Source organism: Podarcis muralis, chromosome 2 (genome assembly GCF_964188315.1).
Source record: "Podarcis muralis chromosome 2, rPodMur119.hap1.1, whole genome shotgun sequence".
Lineage (NCBI taxonomy): Eukaryota > Metazoa > Chordata > Lepidosauria > Squamata > Lacertidae > Podarcis > Podarcis muralis.
Window position 1 is genome coordinate 75,579,211 of NC_135656.1, and position 21,202 is coordinate 75,600,412.

At 40.8% G+C, this 21,202-nt stretch overlaps 1 protein-coding gene across 5 annotated transcripts in view; it reads right to left on the minus strand.

The window, feature by feature from the left end:
- Positions 1–21,202, minus strand: part of PFKFB4 (6-phosphofructo-2-kinase/fructose-2,6-biphosphatase 4) — a 70,937-nt gene that overhangs the window by 15,080 nt on the left and 34,655 nt on the right. For all 5 annotated transcript variants that reach the window (XM_077924808.1, XM_028718828.2, XM_028718829.2 and 2 more), the window contains exons 2-12: positions 16,075–16,191; positions 12,761–12,857; positions 12,297–12,363; positions 10,901–10,975; positions 9,563–9,619; positions 8,148–8,269; positions 6,678–6,885; positions 5,837–5,983; positions 4,459–4,563; positions 2,550–2,679; positions 1,182–1,244 (exon numbers count right to left, since the gene is read on the minus strand). In XM_077924808.1, the coding sequence (XP_077780934.1) occupies positions 1,182–1,244; positions 2,550–2,679; positions 4,459–4,563; positions 5,837–5,983; positions 6,678–6,885; positions 8,148–8,269; positions 9,563–9,619; positions 10,901–10,975; positions 12,297–12,363; positions 12,761–12,857; positions 16,075–16,191 (1,188 nt within the window). The remainder of the gene's footprint in view (positions 1–1,181; positions 1,245–2,549; positions 2,680–4,458; positions 4,564–5,836; positions 5,984–6,677; positions 6,886–8,147; positions 8,270–9,562; positions 9,620–10,900; positions 10,976–12,296; positions 12,364–12,760; positions 12,858–16,074; positions 16,192–21,202) is intronic.

A 21,202-nucleotide genomic window follows, 5' to 3' on the forward strand; every position in this document is an offset into this window, starting at 1 on the left:
AATTTCAAAATTCAGGATTCAAACTCTCTCAGGCTTGAGATCAGAAAAGGAAAAGTAAGCCAAAGCTTATGCCGCTTCAGAAATTTTATAATGGGCAAAAGGAAACGGAAGGTAATACTGAAGATTAAATCAGTTCACAGGGCAAGCATTTCACACACAACAGTGACGTCAACTTACAAATACATCAACAGCATGAGTTCTTAATTTTTATCCTTCACACACCAATAATAAACTCAATGCCCTAGTGTATGCCCTTTAGTCAAAATGGCATCATCTACACACAAGGAGGTGGTAGAAGCAGGGTTCGTATAGGTACAGAGAAAAACCACACAAAACAATGGGGAAATCTCCCCCAAACAGCCCAATGAGGACAGGACATAGAATACTGACTTGTCTGCTAGGCAGGGGAAGACTGAAATTTGGGAGGGAGGGACATGGAATTGTGTTTCCCCAAAGAGAGCATGGTTTGCTGGCATCCTTAACACAACCACACTACATTTTATTGCCAATCTGTTTCATGTAAATTCCTAGCCTGCCCCAATCTGAAGACTCAGGAAGAACAGAGACAAAAAGAATAAATTTTAATTTTAACAGGATGATTAACTAAGCAATCAAATCCCAATGATGACCTGCACATTTACAATTTGCAATGTGCAACCCTATGCACACTAACATGAGAGTAAATCTCTCTGAATTCAATGGGGCTTACATCTGAGTAGGCATGTGTTGGATGGTGCTATGAAACACTGTCATGGACTTTCTGGTAACTTTATATAAAAAGTGAACAATTCCTTTTGATATACAAATAACTTTAAACTATTGGATACCTGCCATCGACAAATGTGATGTTTTCCATAATAATTACAGTCATACCTCGGGTTACAGACGCTTCAGGTTGTGTTTTTTCGGGTTATGGACGCGCTGAAACCCAAAAGTACCAGAACGGGTTACTTCCGGGTTTTGGCGGTCGTGCATGCGCAGAAGCGCTGAATGCGCAGAAGTGCATGCGCAGAGGTGCCGAATCGCAACCCGCGCGTGCGCAGACGCACCACTGCGGGTTGTGAATACTGCGGGTTGCAAACGTTCCTCCTGCACAGATCACATTCGCAACCTGAGCATCTACTGTACAGTTAATAGCTGAAATACAAATAGATTGATAGAATACATTTTGAACAGCTTACCATAAGCCACTGGGGTTAGCTTTAAGACAGTATGCAGTGGGCACTTGAGATAAGGCAGTTGTTCTAAAACAGATGGAAAGAAAATAAACTTAATAGAGAGTAACAGAAATGCCCCTCTTCCAAACCACTAACCATGTTAGTGCAGCAATGGAACTGGTCCCCAACATGGCACCTGCACTTGCCATAGTACCCCTAGACATTTTACTTTGTGTCTACTGGGGCTCCAAGCCACTCACAATTTTTTTTTTTGGGGGGGGGGAATACAGCTTTTCTTGAAATCTCTCTCTCTCTCTCTCTCAAAAACCACATTTAGCAGTGGTTGTGCTGCAAAGGAAGAGATGTGTAGGTCTCCAGCTGCTCTGCCTGCTTCCTTTTTGTTTCCCAGAAAGCCTCTGGGCCCCACATATGCATTCTTCATTGGAAGAGAAAGAAAAGAGTGGGGGGGGGCTCTCAAAGGATGGCGCCTGACCTTCCTGTGCCCCGTCCCCAAAACACAACAGAAAAGAAAAGAAATAAAGGGCTTCTGCCACCGCTTGCATTTTGTTTAATTGTCTCTCAGTGTGTATATCTTGCTGCTGCTTGCTTGCTTGTGGCGGGGGGGGGGGGGCATTACTTGTTTATTGGAAGATATTTCCTGCTTGTTTTGTCCATGGGGCAATTTGTGTTATTTGCCCTTTTGATCATCAGGTTGTTTTCTTTTTCTTCTTCTGTGAAACTGAAGAATTTTGTGGTACCTGTGATAGCTTCTTAGATTTCCAAATGTTCCCCTGAGCCCAAAAGGTTGGGGATCTCTTCCTTACTTACTTATTTATTTATTTTAGTTTTATCCTATCTCAAAGAAAACTGCAGAGACTTCCATCATAAAAACAAACAGGCATGATACAGCCATGCCGCCTCTTTGCAACAAATCCTCTGAGAACTCAGATATCCAAAATTCTAGAAATTGCCATAATAAAAAGTACCCAGAATTTAAACTCCTAACTACTGAATAAAAGCTCCTAACTACAGGCTTCAGGAACACAGATTTAAGGAGGGTATTCCACAGGTGGAGCACCATTATGGGACAGGGATGGGGTGGAACAGATCTCCCCTGCCCTGACTACAGAAGGCTGAAAAACCCAGAGTATGTCTTCCCTAGATGATCTTAGAGCATAGGAGGTTCACAAAAGCAACCCTGATACCCCAGAAAAGCAAGTGTTGATTAAAGAAGCATTTGACCCATGCACAGGCGAAAATGTAAGTCTGGCATGAGTCATGAAGAGCAGCACTTTTCCTGCTCATTTAAGATGCGCATGAAATAATTGTTGGACGAAATTGTTACTGATTGACCAAGGTGAAAATTCTCCATGTTAAGGCAAATATAATTACCTGCAGGCTTGTCGAGAAAGTAAGCAAGCAGACAGCGCATAACAGCTTGGTGACAGATTACAAGCACATTTTCCTGCCTTTCCAACTCCATAATCACTGGCTCCAACCTTTGAACAAGATCTTCGTATGACTGGGGGAGAAATCAACAATATAATCAACCTCTTGACTGTATACACAGAGCAAACAAAGAGCTGTCCATTATAGGCAAAACATAATAGGATGTTCTGCAGATAAGTGTGCACACACACGTACAAGACAAAACACTAAATTTAAACCAATTTATCTTGAAAGAATGCACCATCACAGAAATCAGTACCAAAGTGAGTGTGGTTAAGCTGTATCATATGCTTAATCATTCCTATTTTATTTCATTTCATTTCATTTAAAAAGCTCCACTTTTAAATAAATTTGTAGCTTTGCTGTCTCCCTTCTCTGATTTCCATCATGATTGTAAGCTTAATTGAGTAAGCCATACTGAATGCTCTCAAGCACTAGTCTTCTATATAAGGGAAGGTTTATCATTATCCATTTTGTGACCGACAGAGTCCTGTTGCTGTTAAAGATCTCCATAATAGTTTGCCTTTTATAAACCTAATAAGATAGCCCGTAGGTCCACTGCAAATCAAAAACTGTAATTTTGTTATTTCCCTTATAATGAAAACCCAATTATCACTTGATCTGGGGGTATGACCAAAAATATGATACATATTCACCGTATTAGAGTTAAACCTCTATTTAAACCTCTACCTCTGTTTGCACATATATTTGTGGTATCAAATAGTACCTGAACATCAGTCTATAGAAATTCTCTTTTATTGTTGTGTACAAGGCAAGCAGCTAATCCCATGCTGAAAGGATTATCTTTATTAAACCTTTTCCCCATTTTGATTAATACAAATTACCTGATTTATACAAATTACCCGAGGTATCTAAATTTGCTGTCAGTTTGCAAATTGGACTCAGAACGTGTTTAGTTAAGTTGTTAGATATCAAGATTTGATCTAATGATTCATTTTGTAATGATATGTTTACTTTGTAAATATTAATAAAAACTAGCACTTCTTGGGGACTAACCACCCTGAAACTCTTAGTCGTTAATACACCTTTGCTACTTCTATGAATGCATGAACAAATTACAGCTAAGAACACCAAAGATTGGCCATTAAGCATGGGTGCACGGCCGCTAACGCAAACAAAAAACCCATTTCTTTTTTCTGAAAGGTTAGCAAACAACTCTAGAAAGCTTTCTCTATTAAGACACGGCTGCTTAAATGTGCTACAAATAATGGCCACCTAGGATCCAGGACTGTCCTGGTGATCACACAGCCAACTCATGGGAGGTGGAACACTCAGCTAACAATAAGGCACGTTGCACGTATTACAAATATTGGAAGAGCTGTTCCAAGCACAGCTTAATGCTTGACCTCTAATGCAAGTATGTAGAAGACTGGACCACCTGATGCAGAATTAACTCTGCTTCAACAGTATGAGTTTATTTTAGCCCCCCTCAGAAATTATTTCTCCATACATTCAAGGAATACATGAAAGGTGGTGGGCCCAGCTCAGTATTTTAATCCCCACTGCCTACAACTTTGAATGGTTAAAAAGGTATTTCAGTTTTACCGGGGGGAAACCCCTTTGAAACAAAAAGGTATACCGCAATGAACATAAAACCAACTGCTATGCTTAACACATGTGTATACAAGTGAGAACTTGAGATAGAGATAGATATTATGGGGGGAAATCTGCCGAAAGACTTTTGTAGAGCTAGTATGAAAAAATCACTTTTCCCCTTTACCTCAAAAGCTCCCCCTCCCCCCTTTAAACATTGCACTTAGCATCCCATTTGCTGCTAGGTATCCTTACACACTTCACATCCAAGAAGAGAAAATATAACAAAATAGCATACCTCCCCCTTAGGATATCTATATCTGTATTTGTCCTGGTCTCTCAAAGCAAATTCTAATGGATAATGTTCCTGAATTTCTTCATATGTCATTTCTTCACAGACTCCCTAGGGAAACAATGAAAACATGAGAAGGTTTATGGCTAAAAGACCGAGCTGTTTATAGAGGTTGCTCATCTGACATAAGACACTCTCAACATCAGACACCCACCTACTGTACTATATGGGAATAACAGTATTGACTTGTGTTACATAGGTTGTAGAAAGCGCTACAAAAACACTATATGTAAGTGGTCTGGATTTACAAAAAGAACTATGGAAGTATTTTTATTACTATTACAACTACTACCAATTCCATAAGGGCACTGGAGCTTACAATGTAATATACATTTAAACAGTGCTTGTGACACCCCCCCCCCCGAAGGTGTGCATTGTATAACACACTTTTATGGTGTTGCAAAAATCCTGGGTTTTACTGCGACTTCACTGCCGTGCAGTCTTAAGCGTCTTGCTACCTGAAGCAAGTGCTTGGGTTACTTGTACAATCTATACAGTCCTGCCTGCTATCCTCGCGGCAAAAGCTGCAAGAGAAGACACACTATTTTCATCTCCCTTTCCTTCTTTTTTTGCCGGAGATAATACAGATAATCACACACTCTGCACACTTTCCTCACCGCACACTCCCAATGCGTTTTGAATTGCATGATGGGGAGCATGGTGTTCTTCATTTAGAACTTTGAGGGTGTGAGCTGATCAATGATTTCACTTAAAAATACCCTGAAGTAAGTTGTGAGTGATGCTTCAATGAGAAATACAATGCAGATCTAATTGAACTAATAAAGCTCAGTACCAAAGTGAGATACAGTGGTACCTCTGGTTATGAACTGAATCCGTTCCAGAGGTCTGTTCATAACCGGAAACCGTTCTTATCCTGAGGCACGCTTTCAGCAATGGTGTCTCCCGCTGCACACGTGCCTCTGGCGCATGATTTCCGCTCACATCCTGGGGCAAAGGTCGCAACCAGGAGCAACTACTTCCGGGTTAGCGGAGCTCGTAACCCGGAGCATGCGCAACCAGAAGCGTTCGCAACCAGAGGTACCACTGTAAAGGCTTGAAAGACTTCTCAAGGATGGTGGACTAACATGAATCTAATCAGTATTACTTTCTAATCCTAATAATGATGACAAATACAATACTGTTTTATAATGCATATGTATAGCTAGGTGCCACTCAACTTATAAATTATGAAAACAAGTCCCTGCAGACTTGCAATCTAACCAGAACACACACTGGAGAACTCCTACTGATGCATGATAAAGTAAGTCTCTTTCCATCATACAAATTCAAACCCGTTTCAGATGTGACCATGAGATGATCTTACCGCATCTATTTCATTCAGAACTTTCCACTGTTCGTAAGGCACTCCCAAAGCCTCTGCAGTCTGAATGGTCCTTTTCATCTGGCTCGTCCATACTTTCAGATCTTTGCTGTTTTGCTCGTTAATGAACTGTGCCAAACTCTTGGCAAACTGTAAAAGCACGTCAAATAATAATGTCATGAAGAAATTGCAGCTGAAGCACTCCAGTCGAGTTAGATGCCAATAGGACCTAATTCTCTAACCGTGAGGTAATGGGTGTCTTTCAAAAAGGCTCTGTGTATGCCTTCAACAAAACAAAGTCTGTTGGCCTGTGAAATGAGGGCCACAACAGATATTCAACTTTTCTATGCTATTCTTTAGCTTGGATCCAATTGAGCACTTCTCCAACTACAATACACTTCCCACTTGTGCAAAAGGAGTGGGACATTCTCTAATCTATACCAGTCTTCCCTTCTCACTGCGCCCCCCCCCCCGTCCCCTGCACTTCTATGTCACATTGGACACCATTCTTGAGGGTTTTCTGACTTTGAGTAGTGGTTTTTCACAGGATACAGGGGGCTACAGAAGGATGGAGGCAGCCAGGGGGAATCCTGCTCACAAAACAAGTTTAACCAGTTAAAATTAAATTTTAAAATACAGGGTCAGCCCTCCCAAACCTGGTGTCTTCCTCCAGGAGCTTTGGGTTACAATTCCCATCAGCCCCAGCCATCATGATTGTCCTGGCTGGAGCTGATGGAAATAATAGTCCAAAAGAGGCACCTGTAGGGAAAAGCTGGTCTAAATATAAATTGGTTGAAGGTAAGAAAGGAAAAAGAATCCCTACATTAGAGATTACAATCCCTACCTTTTTCCCTCTATGAGACAGCCCGGTGTCTCCTCCTATTCTTCCCTTTAGATTGAGTTCACTTTCACCATGTCGACAGAGGTAGATGGAGCGAGGAGTTACGTGGATATTCATGAGGTAGTAAACAATCCGACTCTGAATGTGGTCCATTACTCGGTTCACGAGGTAACTCCGTCCAACATCCATTATTTTAATATAAGAAAGATCCCTATTCACGGTAAGAGACAAAACTATATGTAAAAACTACAATATTCAAACCAGTGCTTCATTTATCTCCTCCAAAGGCACCAGAAATAAGGGGTTGTTTTTACCATGTGCTAGAATACGATGGAAACAACTTCCCCAGAACAACTAGCAAGGGGAAGTTGGGTAGTGCACAATTATACCCTAACATAATTTCTCTTGGGACTAAGCCCAAGTAGATGGCTTTTACATATGGGAAGAACTATCCAATCCCGATAACTTGCCATTAGTTAAGGCAAGCAGGACCAGCAGCAACATATGGTGTCCCTGGTTATAGTGGTGGAGGTAGTCAGGCAGTCATGCCCTTTTGCAGGAGATACCAGCGGGTATAGGCGGTATAGAAATGTAATAAATAATAATAAATAATAATTCCCCATCCTTCAACAGTCAGTCAGCATTCTGTGCCCATTTAGCATCCCCAATCCTCATTGAAAGTGTGTGTGTGTGTGTGTGTGTGTGTGTGTGTGGAAATTTTACTTTTATTAGGGCATAGATTGCCCACCAAGCAGCCACAGGCACCATGGCAAATATGAAGGCATTCACTGGTACCGAAAACTCTCTCGAGTTTTCATTCATTCATTCATTCATTCTTTTCTTTTTTTAAAGGTTCTAACCCACCTAGAAAGAAGGTTATTGGGCAACCGTGCAAGCAACTTCTAAGCAATTTCGGTGAAATGATAGTAAGTGTGGCATGGGCACTTTGTATATTTTTCCTGATACTGAGGAATGCTTCCTGTTGCCACTAGACAGCAATAGGGGTGTGGGTGTGTAAAATCATTATTATTGTGTGATCTCCACAATCTGGACCAACAGGACATAGGTGACTTTCCATGGTAAGCATAAGGTTGTTAGAAGGTGGCTGTCTCTCTAATTTTTTGTTCCAGTGAGGGGATAAACCTGTGTCTTGGCAGCACTTTAAGATCGCAGAACTGGGCTCCTATAACTGAGTGTGTCCCCATGGAAAAATATATCCCTACATGTAGAAAACTAAAATGTCAAGAAGAAAGCTGGACTAGATTATTTTCCCCTCCTAGTATTCCAAGTGCAACTAATGATTTTTTTTAGGCATGGATGAGAATTCGAATCGAGTGAGCCCCACCTACAATCTGAAGCGGAAAATCCCAAATAGGCATAGATTTAATCACACCAGTGAGAATTAAGCCACACATAGTCAGAATTAAGATTCTGAAGGTAAACAAAGCATCACGGAGACTTGTGGCGACTTACTTGTCTAGATTTTCATCTAGCGTCTCGTATGAATTCTTGTAACACTCAATTCTTTTCATGAAGTCTTCTGCAGCTTCATCGCTACCACAGTCAACATAATCAGGACTTCCCAGCTTCACTTGCTGATTGAGAAAGAAAGTATGGGATTCTTTTTTATTTAAAAAAATTACTCTTGCCTATTCAATGAAATTTGTATACCGCTTATCTATTAAAAAAAACCTCTTCTAAGCAGTTTACATAAAATTAAAGCATCAATAAAAGTCAGTGTTAAGTTATCGAATTCTTTTTACAAAACTTAAATAAAATCAGCAGTTAACAATATACAATAAAATTTAAGGGTTTTCAGTTTAGAAAAAGAGAAGTCAGGAGTGACATGATAGAAGTGTACAAAGTGTATGCATATAGTGTGGAGGAAGTGAATAAACAAAAGTTCTTCTCCCTCTCTCATAACACCAGAAGGCTGCAACATCCAATGTTACTGATGTCAGAAGACTCAGGAGAGACAAAAGGAAGTATTTCTTCACACAGAAGATAGTTAAACTATGGAATCTGTTCCTACAAGAGGCAGTGCTGGTCGTCATCCTTAAGAGAGGATTAGACAAATTCATAGAGGCAATCATGGCTACAAACACTGGCCGCCATGTTTGACTTCCACTGTCAAGAGGCAGTATGCTTCTGAATACCAGACACCACAGATGTGGAGAGTGCTAATGAGCTTAGGTCCTGCTTGCAGGCTTCCTGCAGGCATTTGCTTGACCACAGTGATAACCGAATCCTAGACTAGATAGCCCACTGGCCTGATCAAGCAGGCTGCTCTTATGGAGAACAGACCAACTTCAATCCTTGGCATCACCAGGTAGGACAGGGAAAGACTTTTGTTGGAAACCTTGGGGACAGGTTGCCTGTCAGTGTGGATAATATGTAGCTGGATGGACCAGTACTCCGATACGGTCTAATAGAAGCTAAGATAACAAATTTGCACAACAGCAAACATCACGTGTAACCTGTATTGCAAGGAAAAAATGGTTGCCTGCTTGTAAGTTAGGTTTTTTCAAATAAAACATATCTTGAAACTTCCTTTAAAAAAAAGATCATGATTATGAAGAAACTGGAGTTGTCATTGCAAGAGCTTTTGTTCAAAACAATTCTGACAAAGCCTTGCATCTAACGATGTGAAAGATTTGCCAGGAAGAGGAACGCAGGATGCATTGTGGGCCAAATGCCTTCAATTGCAATCTTCAACAGAAAATTGCAGAAACAGATTGTGTGTGCAATCCATAAATCCAAAGGATTGTATAAAAGTAGATAAAATGGAGAAGGGTAAAAGGAAGCAGCTGTACCATGTGACTGATTTTGGAAATTATATTGAGACACAAAATCTTTTCCTTCTTTTAAAAGCAGAAGTTGATACTCACCACAATATTTGCAGCAATGACTTCTGGATCAACACATACTGACTCCACGAAGAAAGTCTTTGAGCCAAACAGGAACAAACAATTATGGAAGTGACAAAAGAGGGAAAGGGTTAGAACAGATCCAGTGGCTAATACTGCAAATGCAGGCTTGTGTAGTCAGCAGCATATTTAGTCTTACAAACTACCGTATGTTTTGCCTTTAAATACGCCTTCTGCAAGCTGCTGAACATCCCATCAGAGATCAAACTTTATGCATTTCCCCTGTTACTTTTGGGCACCTCCAAACAGCATAGTGTTAATGAAGCAGTTGCAAATTAAGAGGGCAAGTCATTGAAAGGGAGTCAGGCGGCACACTGGCTTAGAGCCTACGGCACAGTAGCGAAGCCTTACTGTAGCCTGACATAACCTCTGATCAAAAAGTACAGCTTCTTTCCAAAATTGCAGCACAAAGTAGAAGCCTGGGGTGTTGACACACCATACTACTTCTGTGTTAGTGAAGTCTGCAGAAGAAGCAGCACTGTTGATTTGCCAGCAGCAAAGACAAAACAGACACAGAAAGTAAAATAAGAGGTGTATAAAAAGGCTGTTCCTACCAGGAAATAAAAGTATTAATGCAGAATACTTATCTGCAGTATTACAAACTGTTAACAAACATAGATGCTTTTGAGTTGAACTCTATGCAAGGTGTCTTTGGGAGGATGAACAAAGAATACACGCCCCAGTAGTGGTGTGTGGGGTGAGGCAGAGTCACAGAGATGCCCTTTGGAATACTGGCATCATTGTTGCTTCACTGGACAAAGCGGAAGCACCACGGGTGGAGTGGGTGGGTGTTGCACAGCCCCAACCACATTACCACCTCCATCCAGCTCTGTCAAGGTAAGGAGAAGAGGTGCCTGTGTTGGGAAGGCAGCCCTGCAGTTTCATCCCGCCACCTGCATTGCAACTGCATGCTCCCCCATAAAGCAATCCACCCACAGAGAAGCTGTATTGACAAGGGAGTTAAATGCTAATAAGACAACTATTATATGCTAAGGAGAAAGACAGTTTATTCCAGCCCACTGTCTGAAATCCTAGAACAGGGTCTCAGAATCCTGTCTCCCAGTCAATGGCAGTAACCATTAGCACAGTAGGACCCATTATCAGCAAACAGGACTACTGATTAACTACACATTAGGAGATGCAATTAGTATGGTTTAATGGAGGCGATACTTATTCCACAAAACTGCTACTGGAAAATATCACATGAAGTTCCAGTCAATGCCATCGTGTATTGAGAACAAAGCATCAGTCTGCACTCTCCTATACGAGTCATTTCAAACATCTTGGCTCTTAACTCACCTTATACCCATTTTCCTCCCCAAACTTATAGATGGTTTCTCTGCGTTCCCTTGTTGTGTTTGTGGCATCAAAAACCTAAAGGAAAAATAAATGCTATATTAGGAAATAGACAGGTACAACCTGGAAGGAGTAGATCTCATGTAACAGCAACCAAAGAGAACAGATTTGTCACAAACTACTCTTTCCCCACCAAACTTTTTACATGTAACTGTAAAAATGAAATACAAGCACTTAGCAAATTCAGGCTACTGGCTCTGTGAAACATACATGTTTAAACACAGAGGTACAAAGTTTATTCTTGGTTCACTTCATGGAACAAGGATAGGAGGCAGTCCAAATAGCCCAATGCAAACCCCCAAATTTGGTATCACTTCCCCCAAAAAATTCATGCTCGCTTTTTGTTGTTTTGTGCAATAAACTCAACAGTTTTGTACCACTAACCACAAGTATATACTGAGACATCAAATCAGGTTTATCATTTAGTCCTCACAGTTCAGGTCATTTGCCAGGAGATCACAAATGTTGGACTAGACAATTAAGAACTTCCAGTGGGTTTGACTAAGATTTGATTCATAGCATTTGAACGCTGGATTTAAAGCTTTTGAAAACTGCTATTATGTAAGTGGACTGGAACCGATCATTTCTGAACAATGAACAATGGTAAGTATGAAATATGTGGGGAATTCTTCTTCTTTCCTGGTATGCTATGCCTTCCCACACATTTCATCCTTGTCCTTGTGTAACACCACAACATGCTTTCAAGAAGCTTTTTCAACAAAACCATGCAAACAAACATTACAGGCTAGAAAACTGAGGGGCAAATTTAAAGATTAAAATAAGGAAACCAGTGTTTTCCAGTAAGTAGCAAAGACACAAGTTCATCAACAGGGGGGGGGGGGAATCAGCTGCATGAATGAGGGTCAAGGATGGCTACTGGGTTATCATTTCTTTCTGTTCTTAGAAAAATCATGCAAGGTCTATGTCAACATCACAAACTCTATGCAGCACAAACTGTACACTACACGTCTCCCTGGAATTCAAAAAGCAAGAGGAGGAGAAAAATGGAAACACTGCAAATTCTGTTGAACATTTACTGCACCAGAAACTTAACATCATATTTCAAACAGGAGAGATACTTCCTAAAGCAGAATTTATGAGAAGAAGTTCATGGTCCTAACTTGGTCTCCCCCCCACCTTTCCATTATAATTCATAAACATGTCATCCTAATCTCCATCTAGTATGGAATCAATAATTAAACCCCCACTGGTCTGAACAATATTGCAATATTAATTTTGCATTTAGAACTGTGGTGTCAGTAACTAATGTCAGAAAATGCAACTAGTTAATGGTTTGGGGTGTTGTTGTTTTTTGCAAAGGGGTGAGAGAAACACTTACTGCCACATGCCCATTTTCTTCACAAAGGTATCGCCGAACATCATTCAGTGCTGCTAAGGCACACTGTCTTAAAAAGAAGAGATAATATAACAATTATATTCCCGAAAAAAATGCATCATTAAATATACATGGCACTTACTTTGTCTACAGCATGCTTAAAAGCAAAATACAAAATTTCGGAATCAATTAACCTATTTTACATCCAAGACACACACTTTAAAAATGTAGAAACAAGTTAAACATTTTCTTTCAGACCATAAAGCTAGTATAGTAGTACTAAGATTATAATCTGTATGAGGAATGCAACCCTTAGGGCTGGTCAATAATTTGAGCCATTGTAGGGTCCCTTTCCTTGAATTGATAAGAGCTGGTAGCAGCTGCCTCAAATGCTGAAAACACGAAACATTCCTGCAGATCAAAGCAACACTGTGAAGCAAAAGGAAAAAGACACATTACAAACTTACTTTCGGATTTTCAGGCCTTCTTCATTGTCTGGCAGGAAGAACTCAAAAGACTTGTATGTTTTTACCAAGTCTCGCCGATACTGACCAACATTAAATTCTGCATGGGAAAAAATCAAGAAACTTGGCTTTAACAACATCCTATGATGTATAGATGAGCCAGCATAGCATAGAATAGCATCAATCCTGCTCCTACGAATCAGGAACCCTACCCCCGCCCTGGTTTCAATCTCACCTGTGCCATGTACTCAACAGGTGGCTACAACCTCTCTGCTTCAAATCATGTGCAATATAGGAAGGCAATAATACAGATTGACCTGGACTTCCGGGTTAGCGCGATCTGGAAATGGCGGATCCCCTCCGAGCTGCGGAGGGAATCGGCCCCACGGAGGTTGGGTTTTGCCGCGCCGGCGACGCGGGGACCCGCAGAAACCGTAGGCGCTGAAGCCTACGAACTGGAAGACTTGGTGGGCGCCTTAAGCACCCCCCCGACCCCCGAAAGGGTACGGAGGGTGGTGTGGCGCTGTGAGTCGATCGACACCTCTGTGGAGCGAAGCCGCGAGCCACGACCGGAGAGCGCTGACTTCCTCCCTGAAAATTTGGACTGAAAGAACTAACCCGTGAGTAAACGGAATTCGACTTTAAGAAATTTTCCTTTTGAATTCGAGACGACCGGAGGGTGTGTTAAAAGGGAGTCCGCACCCCCCCTAATTACAGACAATTTTCAAGCAAGGTCGAGAGAACTAAGGCGGAAAAGATACTTTTATATACTACAAAAGAAACTATCTTCCACGATTTAACAAAAGAGTGTTCTGCTGGAGAGTGAGGAGAATGTTTTTTCTCTTTTTTGTCTGATAAAATTCCCCCCCCCCCAGGGACCAGGGAGAGTCCTGTGTTTGAGTCTGGTGAAGAAGAATAAGGAGTTTGACAGCTGTCAAAAGAGCTGTCAAATGGACAGATTGAAAGATTGTTAATTGATATCTCTCTGAGCTAAAAGTTAAATTGAAACAAAGTTGTTGGAGACTTGATAGAAAGAAACATAAAAAGGTTTGGACTGTTGGGAAAAGTTTAAAAAGTAACCAGAATCCCTCTAGGGGGATTCCAAAGCTACTACAATGGCTGCAGAAGGAAAATTACAGGCAGAGATAAACAGGATGTTCTTTCTTGTGGGAATTCTGCAAGAGCAGAGTCTGAGTATGACTAAACAATTAATGACCTTGACTTCAGGAACAAACAACTCTGCTGAATGCATGAAGGATCCAACAGAAAAAGAATCTGCAGCCAAAACAGAAGCAATATCTCAAGAAGCGGAGAGAGAGCAAGGAGAGGAGAATGAACAATTGGAAAATACCAACAAAAGGCCCACAATGGTGGACTTTGAGGGAAAGGATACTTGGATCACTTGGATTACAACCCTGCAAAAGATGTTAAAGATGAAGGAGGGAGCCCCTGAAGTATCGGGACTACAGGAACTAAAAGGACACAAGAAATATGATTGGGGCCTCCCTTTTGAATACGAAAGATTGGCTGATTTTTGGCAGCAGTTGTTACCAAGTATCGTGGAGGGAAGGAGAATTGGAGTGATGGAGAATGGACTGCTTCGAGATTTTAGGATTGATATAAGAGACTTCCAACAAAATCGGCGGAGAGGAACAGAAAGAGATTTAAAAGCCTCGGACGTGAGAAATCCGGGCTAAAAACTATGGTGGACTTTTATTTGAAAAGGGACCAGTACCTGGGAAGGGGGGAGGGGGAAGCAGAAGGGCAAGAACGATGATGAACTTTGGGTTGGGTGAAAAGGGCCTACATTTAAAAATGGGAAATCTGTGGAAGGGAACTTAGGCCGACCTTAGGAAAGAATCTAAATGTTTATAAGAATTGGGGATAAGAGAAATGGGGTTAATTAGGAAGAGATAGATTAAAAATATTAATTATAGGTTAAGAGAAGAAACTAAAACTTGCTGAATTAATTTTGGGAATAGGGATGTATGAAGAGGGGGTGGGGGGGAGTCTGGGGAATAAGGTCAAGGAAATAAGGCTTTGAGAATATATTTGTTTTGTTTTCGTTGTGTGTTTGTTTATAAAAAGTGTAAAAACCTAATAAAAATTATTTTAAAATAATACAGATTGACCTTACAGGGTTTTGTAAGGAGTGCAACTAGATAATGCATGTTGGTTCTTGCTTCCCATTGTATTAGGTTGCAGCCCTGTGTGCATACCTAGGAGCAAGCCCTGTGAGAACAGCCTCATGTTGCGAGTCTCATAGGCTAACACCTGTAGGCTGCATGATTCACAACCCTCAGGATTCCCACTGTATGAAAGGCTTCGCGTGTAGACCAATGCGTTGACACAAGGTCTTGGTAGTTTAGTTGAAGCCTGGCTGCCTTTACTCAGAATGAGTTTGCAGATGAAAACAGTAAATAACGTTCTGTTTTTCTAAACCAACTTATATTCTGATATGGATAATATTGTGCCTTGGGAGTGTATGAATCAGCCTACAGGTAAGGTAACCTTTGGATCCACAAAGTAATAAAATACATAACACTTGCTGACCTGTAGCAAACGTTAACAATTCCTAGCAACCTCAGTAACTTTCTAGATTCTTGTCAATATAATGTTCATCTAAGAACAAATCAGCAACAGCTCAACTTTAGACGGTAATACATAAACCACCAGGCTGATTTTAAGCAACACAGCCATATGACAAGCCGTACTAATGAGAGGGAAGTTCCCCCTTCCCTCAGTGGTCATCATAAGACTGGGCTGCATGACAAGTTCAAAATTTAAGGAAAATAAAAACAGAACAGATGAAACTGTTTGTTGATGAAACTCATTTGGGTTTTATGCTTTTGCATGGGTGCCCTTGGGTTATGAAAATAACTCATTCCCTTCCCTTCTCAAACTAACATGTTGATTACCCTCTGCAAGTGGTCCAATCAGAAGACTCCTCAGATCTTCCCAGCACCAATCAACTGGACAATTGGGAAGGGGGAAGAAAGAACTTGGTGGGATTTCAGGGATTCATCACATCCCTCCCACTGCCCAGCTTTTTAGTGCTGGAAACTTCTGAAGAGCACACCAATCGCTGCACTCCTCAGCTGTTCCCAATGTCAACCAGCTCAATGGGGGGGGGGGGGGAGGAGAGAATCAGCTGGGGGCCACAGGGGAATTAGTCAAGAGATGAACATGGTTTGCCCCAAAGTGTCGTGCACCCAGATAGCACTATTAAAAATAATCATAATATTAAAGTTAACAAAATAATTTTAAGCAACCTACTCCCAACAAAATCTGTACCATACGAAGAAAAAGGCAATCACCTTTTGTGGGTACTCCAATCCAGTTTAAGTAGCGTGTCAATTTCTTTGAGATGTAGGTCTTCCCTCTTGCTGGGAGCCCAACCATAACAATCAGCGTAGGGCAGTTGGTCATACATACTGAAAATAAAAATATATACTTGGTAATCATGCCAAGTAAAAGTTCAGGTTATAATTAAGTCCATTTAGGAAACAGCTGTGTTTTTTTTAGACAGGATATGAACATACTGTAGTTCCCACTGCGGTTTTCTTTTGGTTTTTGGTTTTTTTGGTTGACACAACTTGATGTTTTCCCAGCAAAAAAAGCCTGCCTAACTGGATGAACTGTACAAAGCTACATTTTACTTTTATCAGAAGAGATGCTTAGAAATCGAACACATTCCTAATCCTTGCTATCAGTTCTACATGTTTATTCTTATATTTCTGTAAAGCCAAAGGTTTCCCCTTGAGTCATCTTTTCAGTTTTTCTCAATCCTATAAAAGCAGGGTAGAAAACAGGCAGCAGCACTGATAAATGGATTTAATCCACTTAAAAACTTTTGATTGCAACCAATACACTTATTATTCTTTCAGGAGTCCCTAGCCTGTGCTAATTGGCCTAAGTGAACATATATATCTCTTCCTGACGTAAACAGTATTTTTCAGCATTCAAAATAATCACAGAGTGTTCCAAATACAGCAAAAAGGTCAAACACACTGTTATGGCTAACTTGAAAAGAGGGTTACTGGGAAACAACCATCAGCTGAAATTCTAAAGCAAACTTCAGCATCTCTGATTACACTAACAAGCCCTTTGCTAAGGGCAAATTCAGTGCAAGCAATCTAACTTTAGAACTTCTGAACGGAATTCAAAATTACAAAACAAACAATGTGCAACGCTATATCCATGTGTCAACCACTCGCTTAGGAAAGTGCCTGAAATGTTGTGCAACAGTCTTTTCAAATAATTTTAGTATGTGACAACAGAAGCATGTGTTGAGAAACAAAAACAAGAAGGAACAAAGTGCAAACATGTGAAAGACACATCGTGTCCCTAAACAGGTTAAGAAGCACTGGTTTATCAGTCCCATTTTAGTCTCGCTCACTAAGTACTTTTGCTGACTGAATGCAAGGAAAACACAGAAGAAGGCACACTACTTTATACTGTAAGAGGTCCTGGAAGGAGCTGTTCAACTGTAGTCAGAAATTGCTGGGCAGCCTCCCTCGGGCTCCACAAAGGTGAGCTAGTAGAAGCAGGAGCAGCATGTTTTCGAAGACTCTTTTGATATTACTCAAGTGCCATCACCTCCGCAGCTCTACTTACTTACAAAGAATGATGGCTGCAAGACAATATGCAGTTACCTATGCTTAAAATGTCCTTCAGACAAAGTTCAGCATTGCAGTCAATGCTAGGGTTGCCATACATCTGGAATTTCCAGGACATACCTGGAGTACTGCAGTCAGAAGCAATGTCCAGGCGAAAACTAGCTGGGAAAATCCAGACGTACAGCAACCCATGTCGGCAGTTTTCATTAAAAACAGCTTTCCTTAAAAAATAGCAGGTTTGCAAAAAAAAAAAAAGGTCCAACCACTTTTGTGTCCAATTTTTCACTTTTTGAAATATGGCAACCCTAGTTAGCTGAGCACAGTAAGAAATTCTATGAAAAGTATATGCGATTTTGTTGATAAGTAAGGAAAAAAGCTAGGATTGATTCTCAACAAGGGAAAGGGGGAGGAAAATATACAAAATGAGACTATTTTGGGTTCAAGCTCGAACAGTGCAAATATAGCATATGCTCTCTCTTTCATTAGCTAGAAAATGGGGGGAAATGAAGTTGCCAATGTTTGTGGCAAACAATACATAATTTTCTACCTTTGTTATCCATTCTGAGAGATAAGGAATTTGGCCTAATTCTGATTTAAGACACACCAGGACTTAGCTGCCTGAAGAAAACTCCACGCTAGAAAGTTGTACAAACTATTCTCAATAAAAAAGCCACTACGTACTGCAACTATTCTTCATATCAGGTGTGGGTGAACTGGGTCTATCACTTCCCCCCCACCTCTCACGACAGAGCCACCCACCAGCCAATCCTCCGACGTAACCTGACTGTCTGGCCTTGAGAAGCCCCTTTCAAAATACTATTATTACCCACAATGCTTTGCAAGGTGCTAAGCAAGACCTGACAACCAGGTGATCAGTGATGCCTGCAAACTCCCTTTTGCCTGAGTGGCTGATATAGAAGCAAGAATATGATGAACAGAATGCATTCAGTGCAATGTGCGGGCGGGAGGGGGTGCTTTGAGCAATCAGAAATCAACTAAGGATTACACAAGGCACATATGACTGGGGAAAAGGCAATAGGAGCTTATCACAAAATGAAATGGGAATAAAAAAATTGGATTAACTAGGTGACGTCTAGGTGTGAAACCATGGTTACAGAAGCCTGCATGTTCAAAGCTGCCAGACTGTAACCACTGAGTATCTAAAGCAGGCCCAAAACTTGCATATCACTTTCACTAGGACCATGTCTTTTATTCCGGGGGGGGGGGGGGAGGACTCTGCACTTAAGAGCAGGGTTTGAAATTAACAGGGCACATTTCGCACCTAAAGATTCTCCATTTGCAAGCACCTCAAAAAGTCTGGGTGCCATTTTTTTTGTGCCTGGCTAACACTCAAGTATTACTGAAATGTATGTGTTTTGAAGCCTCAAAGTATATGTTAAGGATAGACACAATATGTTACGGAATTTAACAATAAAGTGTAGAGTGCTTTGAAAACTAAGGTACCAATATTTTTATTGTAAACACCCAATCGAAAATGTATTAAAAATTTCTGCTAAAAATATAATATCAACAATGTGTCACTGATGTGAATTGCGTATTAATCCATGCTTATCAAAATAATAAATAAAAAAGTGTTGCCGATTCCCCCCCCCCAAAAAAAAAAAACATGACGACTAGAAATTTGGTGCCCACAACCCAGGTCCCAGAAGCCATTTGGCTTCTAGCTTTTCTATCCCAGTTTCTTAACACTGCTTAAGAGACCAAAACAGAGAAGTTGCTCTTAAACTATCGTATCAGACCTGACAAATATGCACACATATTTTATTTCAAACTTTTAAACAATTACTCATCTAATAATATGTAGCAAGTAAAAATTGCTTCCAGGTGATCAGGTAGGGAAGGCCACCACGACTAGCACAGATATTATTTGGGGTCAGGAACTCTATAGTATTTATAGACTAGCGCTTTTTGTAAACTTAATTGTAGAAAACTAGGGGACAGTAGACCACAAGCTTAACAAGAGTCAAAAGTGTGATGTAGCAGCAAAAAAAGCTAACCCTATTCTAAGCTACATCAATGGAAGTATAGTGTCCAGATCAAAATAAGTAATATCACCACTCTATTCTGTCTTGGTCAGACCACAGTGGAGTACTGTGTCATCACAATTTAAGAAGGATGTTGACATGCTGGAATGTGTAAAAAGATGGAAGTGATATCTGGTCCTCAGGCCCATACTTTGTGGGTATTTTTGCCCAGTAGAGTAGTCTACACCAACCCGGGGGGGGGGGGGCTCCAAATGATTTGGATTACAATTTCCATCAGCTCCAGCTATGCTGCAAAGCACGTTGGTGATGTAGCTGATGTAGCTACTTCTGTTTCCTGCCTGCTATCCTATCTCATCTTCCGGTTTTTCTCCTTAATTCTAGGCAAACAGTCACTTCTGAAATATGTATCTATTAACACAGTGGTGAATGTTAAGCTGATAGTGGTTCTAGATGTCGGGTAACAATTCTGATCGTTACATTGCAAGGTTAAACAACTCCATTGCACATTTCATGGCTGTATTCAACAGATCTTCTGAAAAGAAAGTAACATTTAACGAACCGGGATAATCAGCTAGGTGTTGCCCCCTTTCAACTAAGTAATAGCTTCAATGTGCTGCCTTCAACATTCAGCACAGTGTCAATGACTCTAGTAAAGGGTTGGTATTAGATTATATCTGCACCAGCTAACTCTCACTCCCCCGCTCCAACATCCACAGTTAATAAAACAAAGCCAGGCAAAGCAATATTTTAACTGCTGCATTGACACTGCTTTTCCTTTCATAGGAGTTATTTTCCCAGTGGTGCTTGGTTTCTTGCATTATTTCTTCATAAAGCGAAATAAATTCTTGCACTAGTTCATCATAAAACTAAATTGCCATTGCTCCTATAACAAATAAGGATGTGTTAGATTTCCTTGTCAGAATGGCTGTCCCCAGTTTGCATGCAAGACTAAATCAAACCACGGCTTAGCACAATTGAACAGATAGGCCTCCCAGAGTAAACACTGAAGCTGGCATCTAAGCCATGGCTTGTCTTAAGTGTTGTGTATGTACCCGGACTTATAGTTTGTCACCCCCAGGCCAGCTATGAGCAGTAAACCAAGAACAAACATTGGTTACAACTTCTGGTTTGTTAGAGCAAGACAAACCATGAGTATGGGTTCAATGTAATACTAAGTCAGCCCATGGCTCAGCCTCCAGGGCAGCAGCAGTACCAGGACAGGAGTGAAGCAGCTGCAATATTCAGTCCAGAAACCTGCACCTTTGCTTGTTTGCACGAAGCCATGGTTTGGTTTAACCTTATGCGTCTCTTTGTATTTCTACAGCCTGCATTAGAACTATGATATGATGACCATTACTTGAGTGGAGTAATAAACTGAATTTTAATATGTTGTTGTAAAAATAATGAGAACCTGTGTTCTAGAAAAACATTCCAAAGTTTAATAGTCCACGGACTTTATCAATGACAACAACAAACACTTTCATACTTTCAAAAGCTAAAGCGCTTAATCAGCTTCTTATTAACTGGCACTGTAAGCTTGAATTTATCTGCCTTTGAACCCATCCTGTTCAATTAGCCAGTCACTAAATGACAAGGTCCTTGTTCACATCAGATTAAACAACTTGCCAAAGAGCTAGAGAAATAAACCTGTTATCCCAGTGCACACAACACTCTTCCCCCCCAGGGAGATAGCCAGCAATTACTGAAATGAAGCACAACAACCACAAAACTTTACCTTTAGCAGTTTTACTCTTGGTTACTTGTGGTCAGCTTAGGGCAGTGTTGCGTTCGGACAACAACCTCAAGGACAGAATGCTAAC